General features: G+C 43.6%; 1 protein-coding gene across 3 annotated transcripts in view; it reads right to left on the reverse strand.

Moving 5' to 3' along the window:
- The window catches only part of Mpped2 (metallophosphoesterase domain containing 2), a 174,430-nt gene extending 161,387 nt beyond the window's left edge, over nucleotides 1-13,043 (reverse strand). Inside the window, exons 1-2 of one of the 3 annotated variants that reach the window (XM_021156097.3) lie at nucleotides 12,688-13,043; nucleotides 6,794-7,041 (exon numbers count right to left, since the gene is read on the reverse strand). In XM_021156097.3, the coding sequence (XP_021011756.1) occupies nucleotides 6,794-6,921 (128 nt within the window). In that variant the 5' untranslated portion in view covers nucleotides 6,922-7,041; nucleotides 12,688-13,043. Of the gene's footprint in view, nucleotides 1-6,793; nucleotides 7,042-12,687 lie in introns of those variants that run through there. The other 2 variants (XM_029474224.2, XM_085834593.1) reach the window with 2 other exon arrangements.
- Between the last annotated feature and the right edge of the window lie 7,809 nt (nucleotides 13,044-20,852).

Raw genomic sequence — 20,852 nt, forward strand, 5'->3', positions numbered from 1 at the left:
AATTCTAGGGGAAAAAAAAAGAGGATGTTCCAGGCCACGTAGCCTGGTAGCTAGTGAGCAGATCAGAGATCAAAGAGCGTTTGCTCCCTGAAGATCTCAGAGTTAGTGACCCCAGTAGGACCTGGACCCAAGTTCCCTGAAACACTGCCTGTGTGTATGACAGCCAGCTGCTGATTGATGCTGTACTCTCTGCTGCCTTCTCAAAACGGGGCTTAAGACACTTCTTGAAATTTCTCCTCACTGAGTGAGTGAGATGGCTCACTGAGGGGGAGGCAATGTCTGCCTTGTCACCAAAACCTAACAACAGCAGCCCAACCCACAGAACCCACAGAACCAAGCAGGATGTGTAAGCCCAACAGACAGGAAAATTTCTCAGAAGCTCATGGGCCATGAAGCCTAGAGTATTGAATGGAACAAGAGAGACCTTGTCTTAATGAGGTAGTGAAAGAACACGATCTCTCAGAAGTTATCCTCTGACCTCACACACACATGTACCTTGGTGTACGAGAACACGTGCATGCACACCCACCACGCACACACACACACACACACACACACACACACACACACACACAAATAAAATAACATTTTAAACATCTGTTTGTCGATAGGACCAGCAAGGAGACAGTATGACTGGCCTCATTTTCATCCTCTCATACAGGAGCAAGCTGAACAGCTTTTGGTTTACTCCTTGACTGCACTATAAACTAGAGGAGAGTGTCACCCCAGGAAGCTGAGACCCAAAAAAGGGAGAAGATAAGGAGAGTAGCAAGTTTTTTCCTTGTGTGGCTTAGAGATGACTTATCATTCTTTTGAAAAATTAGCAGAAAAGTACCATATGCTCTTACAAAATTAATTCCACTATCAAGAAGCATATAAAACATAAAGGTCACCACTCAACAAATGACACCAAGTGGTTAACTAAGGGATCATCAGTAAAACCGGTGTTTGTCCTTCCTGCCCTCTTATGTACAGATTCATAAGCAAGTATCATTTTTATATAATCATATTAGCTACTTTTTTTGTTCTCGCAACCAAATACTAGACTCTCTGAAGAGTCAAGATTTGTTCTGTTTGATGAGATTCATTCAACTCTGATGGGGAAGGCTTGATTGTAGGATCCACCCTTTGTTTGGGGATCAGGAAGCAAAGAAAAGTTCAAACTGGACTGAGCGAGAAATCTCAAGGCCCATCCTCCGGTGATGAACTTGCTTCCACAAGGCCCCACATCCCATAGGCTCCACAACCCTGAAAGAGGGCCATGCACAACAGCCAAGTCTTCATACGGGTGCTCGTGACGGGCACGTCACAGTCACCCCTCACTTGCTTTCCTTCCTGAACGGTGCATACCTAACCCAATCCTGAAATGAAGGCCTTTCCTACCACATTCTCCAACAGGGAAGAAAGAAAACCTCAGATCAAATGGAACACCTATAGAAACTGCATGAATCTGTCATGAGATGCAAGCTTATTCAGGCTTACTCACAAGATTACTTTCCGATTTTTCAGTGCCCAAACAGCACAGATAAATGCCACCCAAGGCAACAGTGCCACAGAACAACATTGGACCTGTCGTGTCTTATAGAGCCAAGCAGTTCAGAAGCATCTTAGCCCTGTGGCCGCCATCAGTACACAGAGGCACAGTTGCTATCATATCTGTGTATCAAGCACTGCCTTTTGGTTCTGTATGATCTGAAGGGTGCTGGTGGTAACCACAGAGACGGGTAATGAAAGGTTCATTTAGGCTTAACAAGCATTATGGTGTTAAGCCCACTTCATAGATGATAAGATTGAGACCCCAAATTTTTCCGACAAGCCCAATTACACATTCTCAGCTGTCATTTCCTTCTTCTGCTGAAAAAGCCTGTGACAATTCTGCTAAACACTTGATTGTTTTAAACACAGAGTAGGGGAACCAGAGACACTGTCAGGAGCACAGAAGTCAGACAGGACCCAAGACCTTTGTGGTCTTCACTGAACAGCCATGTGTATAGGATTTCTACCCATTTGGGATTGCTACTTTCATGGTGTAACTGAAGGTATAGAGACCTTCCTGGCTGTTCATGATCATGACAGACACGAAACCACCTGCTGATTCTACCCCAAATTCCACCAGGAAAAAACTTCCACAGTGCCCTCGAGTAGCGCCTTGCAGAAGACACCAACAAATAATGGAGGTTTTGAAATAAGAAACCTGGGATCAGTGAGACACTCACTCACGGTAATAGTTAGCACTGAATATACAGTGAGTACTGCTCAGAATCTCTCTTTAATTTCACAACATTTACCAACCTTATCTTACAGATGAAAAGGGGAAATGAGATTCCATTGGTGACAGCCACCTCTACGTGATGACACTTTCTAAAAGTCTTGTAAAAAGCCAGGGAGGGAAAAAGATCCTGGGGCCACAGTAACTTAAGGTATGGACAAGGGAAAGTGCCAAAATCGGAGACAAGAGTTGAATTCGAAATTCCTATAGGCAACCCTCAAAACAAAACAAAACAAAACAAAACAAAACAGAAGATAAATTCAGCTCAGTAGTGTGACCAGCCATCCTGACTTGCAAGGAAGAGAAGGGCTTCTCACAAAGTCAAATTTCCAGCGTTAACACCATTAGAGCTGGACACCTTATCAACACAGTTATAGGGTGCGCAATTAGGCCTCCCATCATTAAAAACACACAAAGTCTTTATGGCACTTTCAGACCTAAAATGGTCCTTTGAATGCCTTCTCTAATCATCATTAAAAATACTAAATAACTGTCTGAACTTCTGTTCAAGGAAGATGAAGGGCTTGGGGCAGATGAAGACCTACTCATTGTTAAATTTCAGCCATCCGTCTATCAGAATAATCAAGAGTGAGGGAGAAAGAAAGGACTCATATTCTAGGCTACATTTTGGTCTACTAACTCCAGCTGTGCTTTGATTTTCTTTTCTAAAGTCAGATAGGATTACTTTTTAAAAAAAATAAAAAAGAAAACCCTACGTCAGAAGGAAATTCAAAGCGATGGTTCTTAGAAAGTCTGGTAGCAATCTTGTTAGAGTTTATAGATACAGACTAAACCCAAACCTCTTTAAACGGGGTGAGAACCCAGTTCTAAAGGAGGGACGCTTCATAATGATGGTGGCTGCCTCGTGCTGATTTTTGTCCCTCACAGTGACACCTTGCAAAAAAGCTTATTTTAATTTCAGTCTTCATAAGTCACAGTTGAAAACAATACCAGTCATTTGGTGCAATTATTTGCCTCTGAATAAGCTGATGTCTGGGGAAGGGAAGTTGATCAGAAGGGAGATCTAGACAGGAGCTAGTCACAAAGTTGAGCTGAGGCTAACCACATTAAGTGGGAAATGAAAATCCCTTATTAAGGTGAGACAATGCCTGCTGCTAACACTGGGCCATACGAAGGAATACCAAGGGCACTGGTATCTGCCAGGGGTCTCCACAGACCTCAGATGAGAGTGGAAAAGGAAAGGGAGTAGTTGAAGGACCCAGAGCTAAGCAAATATGTGAAGGCTTCAAGTAGGAAAGGCAAGAGTGCTCTAGGAGTGAGCCAAACTCTGCCACGACATGTTGGAATTTTTCCAAAAATCAGGAGAAATTTTAGGTTCAATATCTCCTCAATACTTTCCAGTCACTTCCTGTGTCTATTTAGACAAAGGGTCATTTTTTTTTCATGCACCCAAAATAGAACATGATTGCAGTCAAGGAAGATGCCCAAGTGCCTACAACCTACCAGGGCTGTCATGAGCTAGGCCATCAACGTGCAAAGCAACAACAGGCCCTTAGCTGAACAGGTAAAGGATGACGTATGGAGAGACCGTCACACTCCCAAAATAACCCCGGTTTCTCCTATCAATACATAATTAAAGAGTTTGAATCAGTCAGTACCTCAGGCAGACAGTTAGACAGAAGACAGACAGATGGAGATAGATGATTGACAGAAAAGTAGTAATAGTTAATATAGAAAGAAAAATAATATAGATAGAAAATACTAACATATGGTAAACAGATAAAATAAGAAATAGCTATTGAGCCGGGCGTGGTGGCGCACGCCTTTAATCCCAGCACTCGGAAGGCAGAGGCAGGCGGATTTCTGAGTTCAAGGCCAGCCTGGTCTACAAAGTGAGTGCCAGGACAGCCAGGGCTACACAGAGAAACCCTGTCTCGAAAAACCAAAAAAAAAAAAAAAAAAAAGCTATTGATGAATAAACATAATAAAATAATTACAATTTTATATAAATATGTAGATGTATGAGTATATATCGATTAATAATAAATTTAAAAATTAATTAAATAATAAAAATAAGTAGATAAAATATAATAGATGATAGTTGGGTAGGTAGATGATAGGAAAGTAAAAATGAATGATTGATGCTAGACACAGAGAGCAAAAGATAATAATAGATGGAAAACAGACAAATAATAATAGAGGTCTTAGAAATAAAAGACAAGTATCTAGGGTGTCATATGGAACAGATGCAACTGTCCCATATTGGGAAAGAAGTAACAAGACAGAGGACAAGAGGCTTCCTGTGAGTGCAGGAAACTAAACTAACAAACGCTAAACAGAGCAGAAAGGTGTCACCACTGCAAGAAACAGCTAACTCAAAGGCAGAGACCGGAGGGCCCAAGGTGCTTTCAGGTGAGAAGAAGCCAAGGGTGATGAAAAGGAAAGGTCACACTGAAGCCACTGGGGAGGAGCCCTGTGTTTCCAGACTGGAGTCCAGTGACAGGCTCCACAGCTGTCTAGATTGCCATGACAAACCTCTTTTTTTGTTGTTGTTCTTGGGAGTTTTGGGGTTTTGTCCCCCTCCTGAGAAACAGAGAGACAGAGATACATATATAGAGACAGACAGACAGACACACACACACACACACACACAGAGAGAGAGAGAGAGAGAGAGAGAGAGAGAGAGAGAGAGAGAGAGATCTAAGATCAGCTCTAAGTTGATTTAAAAGCTATCTGTGGAAGTCATTCACAGTTCACCAGTGGACTCCTGTGGTCAAGAGCAAATGAGAGGATGTCTACGGAGCTGAGCAATGGCTGAGCCTTCCACTCATTTCCCAAAGAATCTGGACAGAGCAGCATTCACTCTGCCTCACACGAAACAGGATCCACGGAGTTCTTTGAGATTCTTTAGTACAAATATCAGCCTCCCAAAGCAAGTCAAAGGGGTCCTCGACTACGCCATAACAAATTCTCTAACACATTTGAAGAAAGGGGAATAAAAGGAAACAAAAAGAGGACTACTTAAGACAAATACATGTTTATTGTGCAGTAAAACTTCCATCTCAACCAAGAGCAAACACATCACCTACAGACCTCTGTCTAACTCTCTGTCAGCAGTCCCTCACAATCACGAGCAGATTCTCATACAGCCAGCAAGAAGATCTTAGAAACCAACCATTTGCAAAGATGTTTTTGTTCTTTTTGTTTTTGTTTTTTTGTTGATATTTTTGTGGTGGTGATGGTGGTGGTGATGGTGGTGGTGGTGGTGGTGGTGGTGGTGGTTGGTTTTAGTTTTTCTTCCCCTCAAGCCTACTGTTTTGATTTTCCCACTTTGCACAAACCTCATCATAGTTACTTTAAGTGGCTTCCCATAACTCATTTATAAAACACCACCCTGCTATTTACACTAATAGCCAAACAATCAAAGAAAACACCAATCCATTTGGTTAAGGTTTCTGAATTGAAAAGGGTGTGTGTGTGTGTGTGTGTGTGTGTGTGTGTGTGTATGTATGTTTAGGTGGTGGGGGTTACTGTTTTCTAAAAATGCCCACATAGAACAATTACTGGAAGAAAGAACCTGTGACTTGTGTGTGCCCAGAGTTCAGTTTTGCCAGGAGTGAAATCAGCCAACAAAATCCTAACCACCTTTCGCTCTTGACTACACAATAGTATTCAAAGAGATTCAGTCCTGCCATGAAAGACTCGTATTAGACAGTGGAAGGGGGCTCTTAAATAATGGGCACCAGGCCTTGAATAAACAAGAGACACAGTGACCTTCTGTCCCCTTCCATCGACAGCCTGGCACTTCTGCTGCAGAGGACCAAACAAAAGTTGGTGTATGTGTGCTCCAGTGTCCTTGCTTCTGAGTTGCTCCTATACATTTATTTTCCTTAAATAGCTTAAGGCCCGATATGTACTCCATAGTGTCAGGGAGTGAAAGAAAAGTAAAATTCCCGAGACCCACTGTTCCACTCTCCCTTAACCCTTTGTTCCCCGAATTGTTCAAGTCTTCATAATGCAGCCGTGTTTCCCAACAGGCGAGACAATGGATTCAGCAGTAGCTGGACAATTAGTTCCAATGAAGCCTATTTCTGAAGCTGAATATGAAGCCTTAGTGGAACCAAGGGTGGAAGAAACTGTTGGAGAAATTTTATAGAAATGTTTCATCATGGAAGTGAACAGTACCTGGTGAAGCAAACTGAACTAAGAGTGAGGTTTCACTGCCAAAATTCATAGTGTGGCATTAGGAAAACACCTGAACGCTCCCTTCTTAGCTACGAAACGTGGGCAGCTTATCATAATCCATCAGAGACTCTGAAGACCTAATGTCCTTTGGTGATCGGCTGTGCTGTTAAAACTGTGCAAGCAAAGGGTATCTCCTGGCCTGTCTGCGAAACTGCAGATACCCATCTGTTTTGGAAATCACTGACTTCCACTCCTCCCTAGCAGAAGGTGGAAGGGAGAGTTTGCTTTCAGTTTGTTTTTTCTTTTCTTGACTGCTATTTTTCTTTTCTTTTGGACATTCATGAGGAATACTTACATATGTACATGAGGAATACTTACATATGTACATGTGGCGGCTGGAATCTGCTCTGGTTGATGTTGTAGTGTGTGAATGCCTGGGTGGGGTTTGAGCTATACTCATCCACCGTTATGGTAACTTTGCCTTGAGAAGGAATCCCATGTGCCATCCTTCCTCCCTACAGGCATGAGCAATTCACAACTCTCCGGAGCAAAAGCTGGAAGCGGGCATGATGTGTTTCAGCCAACCTCTGAATCCAAGGGTCTACTCATCAATACCACTGTGAGTTCTAGAAGAAAAAAAAAAAAAACCATACATATGTGTATGTGTGTATATAAATTAAAAAAAAAAAAAGAACAATGAGTAAGACGATTCTAAAACAGACTGAGTTTGGAATCTATATACGAAATTGGCTCAGGAAAAAAAATCTGAATTAATATTATTTCCTCGTGGACATAACTGTTGCCTACTCTTTCCTGCATGTCCCTCAGAGTGGACGTCACACCCTATATGGTATCACTAGATGCTAGTAAGTCGTCTCAATGGAGTTCAAACTAAGAATCCCTCTCTAATTATAATTATGGCACTTAACGTGAATTGCAGAAGGACCAAATCCACAGTTGCCATGGTGTCTAGCTATAAATGGTTTGTGCTTGAAGACTCTTCCAAGCCCTCCCTGCTAATTGAAATATTTGGTTCTTACAAAATTGGTATCACATTATACAATCTCTTGCAATCTTGATGCTTGGATGATCCACAGGACATCATAACAAATACAAGCTTAAGGGTCTGTAACACATAACTGAGGATAACTATAAAATGGACAAGATGCATATGTTCCACATGAGTTTGTCTTGAAGGCACATTCTTAATACACAGTGCCTAGTTTACATACAAACTTCTCCCTGGCCAGGAACTTAACGGAAAAGCAAGTACTTCTTACTAAGTAAGCGTGGTGCTCTGTCTTTCAATACTTAGTCACTCAACAGCAAGCCAGATGAGCACATGACTGCTCAGTCACTTCTAACCATGACTTCCCTCTTCCCCACCTAAGGGAGCATTGAGGGAGGGCAGCCATCACATCTGAGCCCTCATTCTTTTTTTTTTTTTTTTTTTTTTTGGTTTTTCGAGACAGGGTTTCTCTGTGTAGCCCTGGCTGTCCTGGCACTCACTTTGTAGACCAGGCTGGCCTCGAACTCAGAAATCCGCCTGCCTCTGCCTCCCAAGTGCTGGGATTAAAGGCGTGCGCCACCACGCCCGGCCTGAGCCCTCATTCTTGGTGCTGTTATTCTTACTAGCTGGTCACATTTCCCCAAGAAATTTCCAGCAATTCTCGTTCTTTTTATAAGTGTCAATGTATTGGTTGCCATGTGAAGTACAGAAATGAAAATGTCTGTTCTTATGGCAGATAATCGAAGATGGAGGGACGCAAGCCCTTGCATGGAAGCTGTTGCAATTGATGAGCAATTGGAAGAAGCAGGAGGCACCACACACTCCTTGGCTAACTAACCCTTGGCTAACCTGCATTTTTCTCAAAACAATGTATCAGAATTCATTTGCCATGTATACCATTAAGCTCCAGACATCTTAGCTGTTATCTCAAAAAAAAATAGAATAATAAGATTAGATTGAAATTTAGCATGAAACACCTTAAAATAGCTAACAAAAGCAGATAGACAGTCTGTCATAATAGGCCATTTATTTTATTATTTTGCAACCCAGGGCTCCTGTAGCCCTCCATATGCTAACTGGGCTAAGAACACAACAGTGAAGCAAGCTAGGTTATACCCACCTGGCCTCTGTTCCCATAGCCCAGAGAGGGCTGGGATTCTGACTCTTTTAACACAATGTTGCCTTGGGTTCCCTTGCTGCTGTTTCCTGCCTTCAGGGAGGTATGACTCCCTTGAGCACTAGTTGATAGACAATCTGGCCAGTAGGATTAGCTAAATCAAATCTTGCCCTGCTCCTCCCATGTAAGATAATCTGTAAAGAACTGCTTACGAATCATAATGTAGCAGTTTTCATACTAAGTTTGCAGCTGTTTCCTTCATTTCCTACACAATTATATTTTACTGTTATTTTGCATAACAGTAAAACACAACACCTGCTTCAAATTGCAGTCCTGTTCTGAGTGCTGTAATTCTCTTTTGAGACACAAAGTACCGAGACACAACTGAAGCACGGAGCTGCGTAATTGCGTGGTACTGAAAAGTAAACAGAAATGAAGACATCTTCCTGTTACAGAAATGACTGTCATTAAAAAGAATGTTAGCCATCAAAGCGCAGAGGGGGGAAAATAGGCATTTTCAGAATACAAGAACTTAGTGTTTGCATAAATTAGGGAGTGGTATAAAAATTACTTGGCGATTCTTATTTTCCTTCCATCAATGTCTATTGTGTGAGATACAGAACATTTCAGAAGCAACAGAAAACCAAATTCATGTCTAGACCAATGTGACCTCAGAGTAAGTTTCTGTACCCCTTGCCAGAAAGAATTTAAATGTTGGGAAGAAAACTTACTAATTAAACTAAAAGAGTGTAGGCCAGAAATAAAATAGTCATATTGAGTATTTACAGTGCCTTGAAGTGGCTAGAGGGACACCCTCTTAAGCCGTCTCGATTGAAGCCAAAAAGAAGCAGAACTTAGATGCCGGATTCCCACTTCTAAGTAGTCCAGGCTATCCTGAAGTCACCCTATAGATTTTCATTTTCTGTCAGGAAACACCAACCTACCTCTGTGCTACTCTGCCCCAGCAAGGTAAACTATCTCTCTCCACTAGCAAGCCCAGACCCCTGTGATTCTGAAGGGCTAAATGGGTGGCTAGCACCTCATTTGAATTCATCTTTGCCTTGTTCCCTTTCAAATGTTTTATCGAAACAGTGCACCTGCCGGGTCTATCTTCTTTAATCTGGAGTCCTTTGAAGGAAATGTCAGACCGAGGCAGAGAGCTTCAAAACTTTCATAGCACCTCTACAGACAAGTCAAGAAAAGGCTTATTTTTTAAAATGCTATGTTCAATTCCATCCATGTACCAAAATGAACATATCTTAAGACTGGTGTGTGTGTGTGTGTGTGTGGGTGCACCCGCGTGTGTGTGATTGGGAGGACAAGGGATAGAGGAATGATCTCCGTGACAAAGCCATGAGCTAAACCACATCACTTTAATGAGATATGGAGGAAAGCTTGAAAAATGGAAAGACTCCACCTTAACCTACGAAGATGCTGCACCACCCTGCTTCAAATATTCAGGCTATAACCACCCCCTCCCAACTACATCTTCTTCTCACAACAATTAAAGGGAGAAGCCTTCTTCTTTTAATTTTATACTTCAATGCATTTTATCCACAAACAAAGGCACCCAGTACAAGATGCCAAAATGCCTAAAGAAAAATCTAAACAGGACTGTCACTGCCAAGCATTCACGCTGGTGTTAGAGTTTCTGTTTAAAAAAAAAAAAAAAAAAAAAAAAAAAAAAAAAAAACCACGTGAGCACATTGAGCATTTCCTAGACAGCAGTCACTTCTGTCCCTTAAGCTGCAGGACTGGAAATTTTCTTTTCCAGGAACCCACTTGGAAAACCTCTTAAAGTCTGCTGGCAAGGAGGGGATTAAACACTGAAGACTTAAATAACTGTCTCCACCTCCTAGACACCAGAAGTCCGATTTACCTCAACTTTCAAAGCAACCATTTCTGACTTCTGTACTCGCGCGCTGCCTACACCAAGCCCAGGAGAAATGAGCCCTGGATTTCGCTTTCCTTGTTTAAATAATGGTGCTCATTTGAGTTAGGAAGATAGCCACCTCACTTACTGGATGGAGGGACTTTGGAGTTCGCTCCTGATCCAACCCCGCCAAATTTCATTCTCTCCTCCCTCTGTCTCGCGGATCGAGAACCTTAACTCACGCCCCTACTCTTTTATGCCCATTTCCAGTTACTCATCTCCGCATGCGGGAGCGATGCCCACACGCTGTCCAAACCGTGGCTGCACCACTTCTTTATTTTTCTGGAGATGCTAAAAAAGTTCCACGTGCCTCTGTCCACTAAGCTCCCTCCCTTCCCTTCACACTTACACCTGAACTTGTCTCCAGCACTGCTGACACCCAGCTGGCACATTCTTTCGGAGAGGGAGGGCACGACTTTTCTCCTGAGCCTCTGACAAAGCGTGGGGTCTATATATGGTGGGGCGAGGGGGGACGCAGAATTCTCTACTTTGGATTGGTTTGTTTGTTTTAAATCTAGGGTGGGCAGATGGGGTGGGGGGCTGCAGCTACTACAGACACACACACACACGCACGCACGCGCGCGCGCGCGCACACACACACACACACACACACACACACACATGCCCTGCTCTGTCAACAGCTCTCGTTGCCTGGTCCTGGCCACAACTCCCTCCTCTTTCCGTAGACGCTGAGTACCCGCTGGGCACCGCCACTGCCGGCGGTGGAGGCAGCACGAAGGACAGTAGACTCTCTCCCCCAGGGTCGGTTAAGCATTTTCCCCCACCTTCCTCTCTCCCAGCGGGACACCGACTGAAGACCGCTGTAGAAAACGGGCTCTGACGTCGCTGCCATCCTCGGTGGGGCATCTTAACCCCAGGTCTGGGACGGAAGCCTCCGAAGCGCACTGGCATCTCCGAGCATACAGACCGGAGCCCGAGTCCGCACCCTAAGCAGCCGCCTCTTTGCTCTGAGTCCCGGAGCTGCCAGGCGCCTCCCGGGAACAGTTGGGAAGGGAAGAGATCCAGCCAGCCATTGGGCTGGAGGAGAATGTGGAGGCCACCGCCTTGCCCCCTCTTTGGAAGTCTTTCCTTTCCAGTTAAAGTTGTGTGTTTTTTCCCAGCCTGACCTGTTAGTGTCTTTACCATCACAAATCAATTACACATTTTTCATGACCCGCATTCACTCTTAATTCCGGGTGTGTTGGGGGGTGCGCTATAAATCAACCCCACTGCTCATCTTTCCGTGCTCTTTTCTTGCTGGGGGATTTCAATGCCCTCTCGAACCTCTAGGTAAAAAAAATGCTCCCTTCACCTCCTAGGCCGCAAAAGCCCGAAATTCAAAAGATTTTTAAAGAGAATCTTGCCACATGTAAATGTAAATAGGATTGGGGGGCAGAGGGGGAGATCCACACAACTACTGCTTAGGTAGAAAAGAAACTGGGCGGCTACGGTTACTTTTCCACGCTGCCGTACCCCGCCTCCCAGCCCTCTCGCTCGGCAGGCAGCGATCGCCGAGACCGGAGAGTAAGGTCCGGGCGCGGGGGCTGGCGGAGAGCTCCGCGCTGGAGCGCTGCGCGCGCGGGCGGCCGGAGCACAAAGCTGCACGGAGCCGTCCGGCCACTGCACCTGGCCCCGGGCCGCCGCGGGCGCACCGGGCTCGGGCCAACACAATGCACCCGGGCCTAGGCCGGGGCAGCTGCGGCGCACGACCCTGGGACTTTCTAGTAAACAGATCTCGGACTCCCGGGCCCCACCCCCATCCCTTGCCCCGGGGCTTTGCCGCAGGCTTTCGCGGACAACCCCCTCCCCCTGCCGCCACCACCTTCCAGAGAAACCCGGCGGAGGAGGGGGCAGGGAGGTGGGGACCCCGAGAGGTCGGTGGCCGAGGGCTGGGGGGAAGGGAGAACAGGGGGCGAGATGGGGAGTGGGAAGAAGGACAGCAACGTAAAGAAATTCGCTCTCGCTTGTTGAGGGGTTCGGGGGAAACAAATCTGCTCTCCCCGGGTCCTCGAGTGTTCAGTCGGCCAACCTCAGGGTCGGCGGGGCCGCCGCGCTCCGCAGCCCCCGCGCCCTCGCACGCGCCTCTGACAAGGCACCTCTCACCCGGGCTCCGCTTTGTGTGTGCATTTTTTTTTTCCCTTCCTCTCGCGCCCGGCACCGGCCGCCTCCTCCCCCCTCCCCCGCCCTCCGCCTCCCTTCCCCCGGCGGATTACCTTTCCCGGGCTGCGCTCCGGGTCCCCGGGATGCCTTCAGCGCCCGGTGTGCGGGCGAGCCATCGCCAAGCAACCCGAGCCGGCTCGGAGCAGCGCTGGGGGCGGCAGGGGCGAGGGGCGCGGGCGGGCCAGAACCTTCGACCCCGGAGGTCCCCGCCGCCGATCCAGGGCCTGGGAGGGCGGCACAGGGGCGCGGTGCGAGCGGGACGCGGGGTCGCTGCGTGGGGAGGTGGAGAGGACCGGAGCAGCCTCGATCTGGGAAGAGAAGGAGCGAGGGGGCGAGGAGAGGCAGCGAGGGCGCGGCGAGCGAAGGGAGCGCGAGCGGTGCAGTGACAGGGACTGCCACTGGGGTCAAAGGAGCACAGCTCCAGGAAGCAGGGCCGCCCAGGCGCCGCTTGCTGTGAGCTCCCCGCCGGGACCCCGCGCCCTGCACTCCCCTGCCTTAGTTCCGGCCCACTCGAACCCCCCACCCGCGCCCCGAGGCCGCGGGGTTTCCAGGAGAGGAGGGAGAGCGGAGGGCGAGGCCCGCAGGCTGCTGGTGCTCCCTGGGTCAAGCAGGCGGCAGGAAGCTGAGCTGCAAGTTCACCATCGTGTGTGATCAGCGTTAAAATGATAGGGGTCGGGGAGATGGGGGCGGGCCACTGAGCGCCAGGAAAATAAGGGAGCCCCCCAGATGGTCGTCTTCTGCAAAGAGAACACCAAGCCCCCGCCCCCCACTCATGAACCTGCCAGGCTCTGTCAGAGGTCCTGGCACCGCTCCAAAGCGCAGAACTCGCTGCAGGGGCAGGAGGAGCGACTGGGGCACTAAGATCTCACAAGAGGGGCGACCCGAGGGTCCCTCCACACTGCTGAACTGAGACTTTCCTATGGGGTATCAAGGCTTCCCTCTCCTAAACCCTCTCATAGCGCCAGACGCACACACACCCCACTTTGGCTCTGTAATGTTGATCCTGAGAAAGAAAAGGCCAACCCAGCTGGTGTTTTTTCACCTTCAAGAATTAAGACAGGTTCAGGATAAGAAGGTGAAGTCAGGCAAAGGCTTTAATTGTTTCCGCACCCACACTCCCGCGCCCCTTTGAATCACATTCTCCCTTTCCCAAAGACACGCTCTTCAAAAAAATAAAAAATAAATCGAAGTTACTCCAATTTTCTCTGCTACTTTGGAAACCTGGCGGGGAAGGGGAGCAAAACACTAGGAATTGTATGCAAAAGGGGGGCGGGGTAAGGATAGGAAAAGCCGCTGAAATGGTGGGACAGACGGCTTTTTAGAAAACTTGGTTGGCACGGCTGTCTGAAAGATGAGGTGGCCCTGTGATGTTATGCCACTGTCAGAGCCGAAGGATTTGGACGGCGACCAGATCTAATTCCTTTCTAGGAGTCAGATTCAAAAAAAAGAAAAAAGAAAGAAAAAAAAAAAGAAAGAAAATCTGCATTCTCGGAAGGGAACACCAATGTATGTGCACGAGAGTGAAACCTGTGCTTTGTATACTACATGGCAACTGACTAGACGTCCTGGCTGAAATTATATCCCCTAAAATTAAAAAGGAGCCATTTCAACCTGGTCTGTGGCCTCTGTGCTGAGACTAATTGGTTTCCAAGGTCTGGAAAGGAAGGGAGAGAGGCAGAAGGAGCCCCTTATTTAAAGGAAAAAAAAAAAAAAGATCAAACGGAATTCGCTTGAAAATATTTCCCTTTTACAATGGACTTTCCTGACACTTGAATTTTAAGTAGTCCATCTCTTCTGCTCAGGATGCAGAAATGAAGGGGAAATGGGCTTACTGATGTACTTTCATTGTATCGTGTGCCCAGAGTGTCAGTGCTTGCCTGATGTGCTGAGGGGAAAGGACAGTGCCTTCTCTGGCCAAGCACAAATCACAGCAAGTGACACTGACATTAAAGGATGCCAAAGATGAGGTGCAGGGGCAATTTCATATTTTGCTGTCTTTTGGTTTTCAGCCCAACCATGAACACTGACTAGAAACCTGTTCTTTTAAGAGAGTTAGCAATACACTCCTCTTCTGTAAACAGTTTGAATTTTAAGACTAATTAGACTGATTTGATCAGTCTACTATCACTGTGCACTGCCCCCCCCCTCCACACACACACACTGAATCGTTACTTGAAACAGTCATACTAGTTTGAACACGGTTTGAGATCTAAATATGGGTACACAGCCTGTAAATAACAATGTGCTCTGTTTTACAGGCACATTTTAAAGGATATTTAATGTGATTTAAAAAATCAAGTGTGTGGTTCTTTACAAAGTTGGTGGAAATTTGTATCATTTTATTGAGTAGGAGAAACTGAGGAAAATAATATTTAAAACAAATTTTCAATATAAGAAGACCACCAAACTTACTGGTTCCCTGCTTATAAATAATTAATTATCCAGCAACGACCAACTTGCAAGTGGGTTGATAAGTTTTATTTCCATTAGGCTGTTAAAGACAAACAAACAAACAAAAACAAAAAAGCTGGAGAAATGTAAATGAATTTAAGCAGTAAGTCAGGAACAAGAGGAAGTCACTTTTCAAATAATTCTCAGCATGTGGATTTGAACTTCCAAATTGAGATATTATCCTCAAGTAGAGGTACATACTCTAAAAGCTTCCTTTCAAAATGATCGGATGCAGACAGACCACATGCGTTTCCTGATACTCACTGTAAATCCCTGCAAACATCTCCTCAGAATGCATTTAGGGAAGAAAATGAGGGAGACTGGCAGAAGTTTGGAAGCAAACGATGCTTCCCCTATGCGTTCAGTGCTTTGTTGGAATTCACGCTCAGCCTCCTGTAAGAGAGACTCCTGGAACAGAGCACACTAAAGCCGAGGTCAGTCCTACAACTCTTTAAAGGAATACAGTCATTAACTTTCTTTGGATAATGAAATTATGTGCATCTCATGAAAAAAAACCACACACAGCTATGTATGTTCCTTTTGTCTTCAGCCTGTTCAAGTTTTTATAATTATTTTCCATCAAAATTTGAGGTATCACTAAAAAGGAGAGTGGCACTACCACTAAGATAAGATAAAAAATACTCAACAACAAACTACTTTTTAAACTCCTGGTCCTCACTTTTTAAAATAGTTTCATGTGTATTTATTGTACCTCCTGCTCAAGGTTGTCCATCTATGCTTTATATTCCTCTCTATCCCCCACACAAATGTACAGTGCACACATAGACACTTGGACGTGGTTGTTAAATGACCACATGAATCAACAGATGAAAACGCAAAGGACGGAGCGCATCAGTGAGAAAGTCAAATGAACAATGAAGAAAAATCCATGCCAGGTCTGCAAGAAAGGAAGTGACGTCATAAGGCTGGTGTTGGGTAAATCAGAACTTTCCATGTAGGTAAAATAGTTCAGCTTAAAGAGGTTTTTGTTCGTGTTTCTAGAAATTTAAGACTTTTTTACAAAATTATTTTCTCAGTGTTCAACCAGAAACTGAACACTGACTATACTGTGTCTGGCCCATTTGAAGGTTTTTCTCTTTGAATACAGTAATTCTGCAAAAGAAAAGAAAGCCGAGTAAATTGTTACCTAAATATTTGCAAAGACAGTTTGTCAAGACACGGTCTCAAAGGGGACCCATGTGATTAATCTGATCCTTGGATATGTCTTTTTTGTGTTACCTTCAAAATAAATGTAAGAATAATTTGGGGGTTCATTTCATTTAAAACTTCTTTTTGATTTACAAGGTATGTGACTGAGAACGATTTGCGACATTCTAGAACAGATGAAATTTTATGTCTTGAAAAGTTGTATAATCAGTATACTGGAAAAGGTAAATTTGATTTAGCTTTGCTAGTAGCAGAAATAGTGACAAGCAAGGGAGATGTGAAAATCGTAGAAATTTACAAAATATTAATTCTTACCATTTTAGTAAGTGATGTCTAGCATGTATCAGACACATTATATGTACTATTACAAATAGTGGATATATGTATTACGAATATAATTTAATAATATTATAATGAGCTTTTATGAGCATATAATGAGCTAGACAAATTTATTTTGTGGTGCTAAGGATTGAACCTGCAGCCTTACACATATGAGCTACAATCCAGCTGTATATAAACACTACACTAGGGGAAATTTTAAAAATGCTGAGCATTGGGATAATGTATTTTCAGTTTTAATATCCATTCTAACAGATTTGCATGAGTTTTGCTATCAGTTTTTATATACTATACTAAGCCTTTTGACATGCCATGTTCCCAGTTCTGAAAACGTTATAGAATTTGAAGCTACTTGGGAAAAGCATACATTCTCACAGAAGCAGAGCTAAAATATTCTTAAAAGATGAATAATGTGAAAAATCCATGTAATCTGAAAACAGTACCAATGTGCTTTTTTTTTCAAATGGATAATTCAATTTAACAAGGTAGCATAATTTTCCTTCTCAAAAAAAAAAAATGGGTAGATACAACTTCTAAAACTGAGTTCAGAGAACAGCAGAAACTAAAAAATTCCCCACTAGCATAATAATTCAATTTCACAATTGCTACATTTTTAAATTTTTTATTACATTTACTTATCTAGTATGTATGTGAGTGTGTAATGCCATGACACATGTGTGATCAGGGGATAACTTGCTGGGACCAGAGGATTGATCCAGGCGGTTAGGTTTGGTGACAAGCATCTTTCTCCACCAAGCTATTGTGCAGGACTATCAACTCATAGTTTGGAGGCCTTGCTCTGGACCCAACACAGTTCTTTTTCTAAATGTTTTAATGATTTATTTATACACCATATGAGTGCATATGGATGTTTTGTCTGCATGTCTGTCTGTAGGTCTCCTGCATAGAGTACACAGGAAGGATGGAATTGTGAATCAGATCCCTTGGAACTGGAGTCACAGACGGTTGTGAACTGCCAGGTGGGTGCTGGGAATCAAACTCGGGTTCTTTGCAAGAGCAATCAGTGCTCTTAACCACTGGGCCATCTCTCCAGTCCTAGACATAGTTCTTAACACTATGCTGATGATATGCTTGTGCCCAAAGTAGGGATGCTTTTCCTCACATTACAACAGTCCTTCGATATCCACAAGTAATTGCTTCCCAGCCCTCTCTGTCTCTTGAATATCATAATCTGAACATGCCAAAGTCCTTTATATGAAATGTCATAGTATTATCTGCATTACATGCACATCCTCTAGCATATTTATCTCTGGGTTACTTAAAATAACTAATACAATGCAAATGCTATGTAAATAGTTGTTAATACTGTTGGGGAACAATGACAAAAAGCATAGTGCATCTATAGTGTAGATGCAATATGCTTTTTGAATATTTATATCTCAAGTTGATTGAGCCTAAGTGTGCAGAACCCATGGATACCTGGGGCCAACTCCCTACAGTCTCATGGGGTGAGCGAAGGCTTCCTGTGGAAGAAAGGAGCATAAAGGTATTATCCCAGAAAAGATGCCAGGGTGCAGGGTGGCCAGGTACTGGGAGTGATGGGGGTTTTTTGTAGTGGGATAGGAATTTGGAACTGATAGAGCTGATGGCCAGACTGCAGGGCGAAGCTCAAGACAATTGAAGGTCATAGCTGAGCCCTTGTTCAAGATGTTTGACTTTATCCTGAGGGCAACCGGAAACTGTTTAAAGATCTTAAATAGAAGACCAGTGACATGATGACATTAGTGTTCTGTAAAGGTCATTCTTTCCCAGTGTGGAGAGTGGATTTCAGGAGGCTACAGGGAGCACAGTGAGGCCAACAGGGAGATTCTGAAGCCATTGTTTCAAAGGGGATGCCAACTTTCATAAGGATTATTATGAAGATGAGACATGGGAAGGCAGGAATGAATTCAAGAAATTTGAATGCATTTTAAATGATAATTTTTTTAAATGTTTACCAGAATCTTGACAATCAGGTTGCAGGCATGTGCCCCCAGCCACAGATGCAGATCTCTACTACCCAGTGACATCATCCTTAATCCCCTAATCCAGTCTCACCCCAGCCTTGCTGAGTCTTCTAGCCATCCCCCCTATATCATGCATGTGTCTTTTGGAATCCCATATCTTAGGAAGGATCCCAACGCTACATGCAGCAGTTGTATCAAATGCTGTTAGTGTCTCTGGGTCGAAGCTTGCAAAGCTTAAAGCATCCAGCAGCGTGCATTGATTTTTGATTGATGTTGTGGACTTGTTCTCTTTCCCTATGAATATAAAAGCAGGAGGCAAATGTAGTTCTGTTCTCCTTTCAAAACTTTTATAGGTAAAAGTTCCACATCTGATTTTATCAGAACCAATTCACCTATGTTTAGTATTGCACAGAAAATTCTAAAAGGGTTATTAACAAATAATTCTTTTATTTTTTTTTAAATTGGAATCTTCAAAGAGCTGCAGAGATGGCTGGCTCATCAGCTAAGAGTACATACTGCTCTTCCAGAGGACCTGAGTTCAGTTCCCATTGACCATGTCTTCCAAATACCTAGAGTTCCAACTCCAGAGGATCCTGTGCCCTCTTCTGGACTAGAAACTATAGGCACCTGCACATATATAGTGGGCATGCATGCATACACACTTACATACTTACACACACACACAGATTCACAAAGAAAAATAAAACTTCAGTGAAGAAGTTTTTAAAGAAACAGATTCACTTTCAGGGAGGCTGAAATATAGACAGATAACACTATTATTCTCTTGGTAATGGATGGTCCCATGTGAACCTTGTTAGTCTTGAAAAAATCTACTGTAAGAATAATAATCCAGTGGCTGGGCCCCTTGCTTCAAGCTGTCACTACACTCCTCCTCAGCAGCTCAGACTGCAAAGAGGAAATGAATGGAAATGAATAGAGACATTTAGGACCAAGGCAATGACAACTATATTTTCTTGGTGTTTGTGTGTTTTGAAACTTTCATTTGTATTTCTTTTGTCCTCCAGATTCCCCACAGTACTAGATAAACAAAGTGAGATTTCTACTTAAGACAGTGGTTGAAAAGCCAAGATCTTGGCCATGTGGCCTTACCAGCTGCATCAAATTAAAGGAACATTTACTAGAAAGTCGCTTTGTTTTGTCTTGTTTTAGGTAACAATACAGTACAACATTAAAATCCACATTCTGCACTTAGTACAGAAGGAACTTAAAACAACAACACAACTTTATTTTTCCTTTTTAAAGTACTTAATTACCTTGAGAAGGACTAGAAAATACAGATCAGAAAATAAGAGGACTAGATTAAAATTAATTCCATCACTCAGAAATATCTACTGTGAACATTTAGTTAAATAGATTTCCAGTCAAGTGTATTTTCCAAACTCAGCAGACAGCTGGGAATTGGGAAGGCAGAGCAGGGTTTGAACTTGTCTGTCCCTAGCACTGCCTCTCTAACTCAGGCAAGTGCCATAAGCCCTTTGTGCCTTGTTTTCTTCTTTGTGGAAAGGCCCTGCTCTGTAAAGTTACTATGAGGAATGAATGAATTGATACTTTTAAAAAACTTAGATAATGCCTGAAACATCCAACAATCATAGTTGTATAACCCACTTGAAAATCTTTCACTTAAAATTAATATGAAGGTATTATATATGGCTCAATGTAGAAGCACATTAAATACAACAATTAATCCCAATCCCTGTATAGCTTGTCTTCCCTCTGAGTTAATACTGTATGCATTTTCCCCATGTCATTAAGCATCTTAATAGACTAAAGATAAAAATAAAGATAGTACAATGCATGGTCTAAGTTCAGCATACTCAAGAGTCATATTCCATTCTGGGGCACTACATACATGATAGCCAAAGAGACTTTCTTGTGAGATTCCTTCTCCAGAATTCAGTAGTCTTCCGATAATCAAATCTCTGGAATTGATATTTGAAAGACCAAACATTTGCATTTACTTGTCAAGTTAGCACAAATTATACTAATTCCCTCACTTTTTGATTGTTCGTTTGTTCTTGATACATAGATGATATTTGCAAGAAGCAATTTAAAGAATTAATATTTTGCTGATTACCATTGGATCATCATTTTTGTTATATCCAGATTCAAAGACAAGAGAAGTATGTTCATTGAAAAGTGTCAATGAACTGAAACTGAATTTGTATCACTAATTTGTATCAGGGTTGGTGATATAACCCTGATCTGCAAACTCAGAGTCGCGATCAGCCCTAGTCTGTGTCAATCTTGTGAAAGCAGGAACTTCATTAGCAAAG

Source organism: Mus caroli, unplaced genomic scaffold (genome assembly GCF_978045245.1).
Source record: "Mus caroli unplaced genomic scaffold, Mus_caroli_1 scaffold_2, whole genome shotgun sequence".
NCBI lineage: Eukaryota > Metazoa > Chordata > Mammalia > Rodentia > Muridae > Mus > Mus caroli.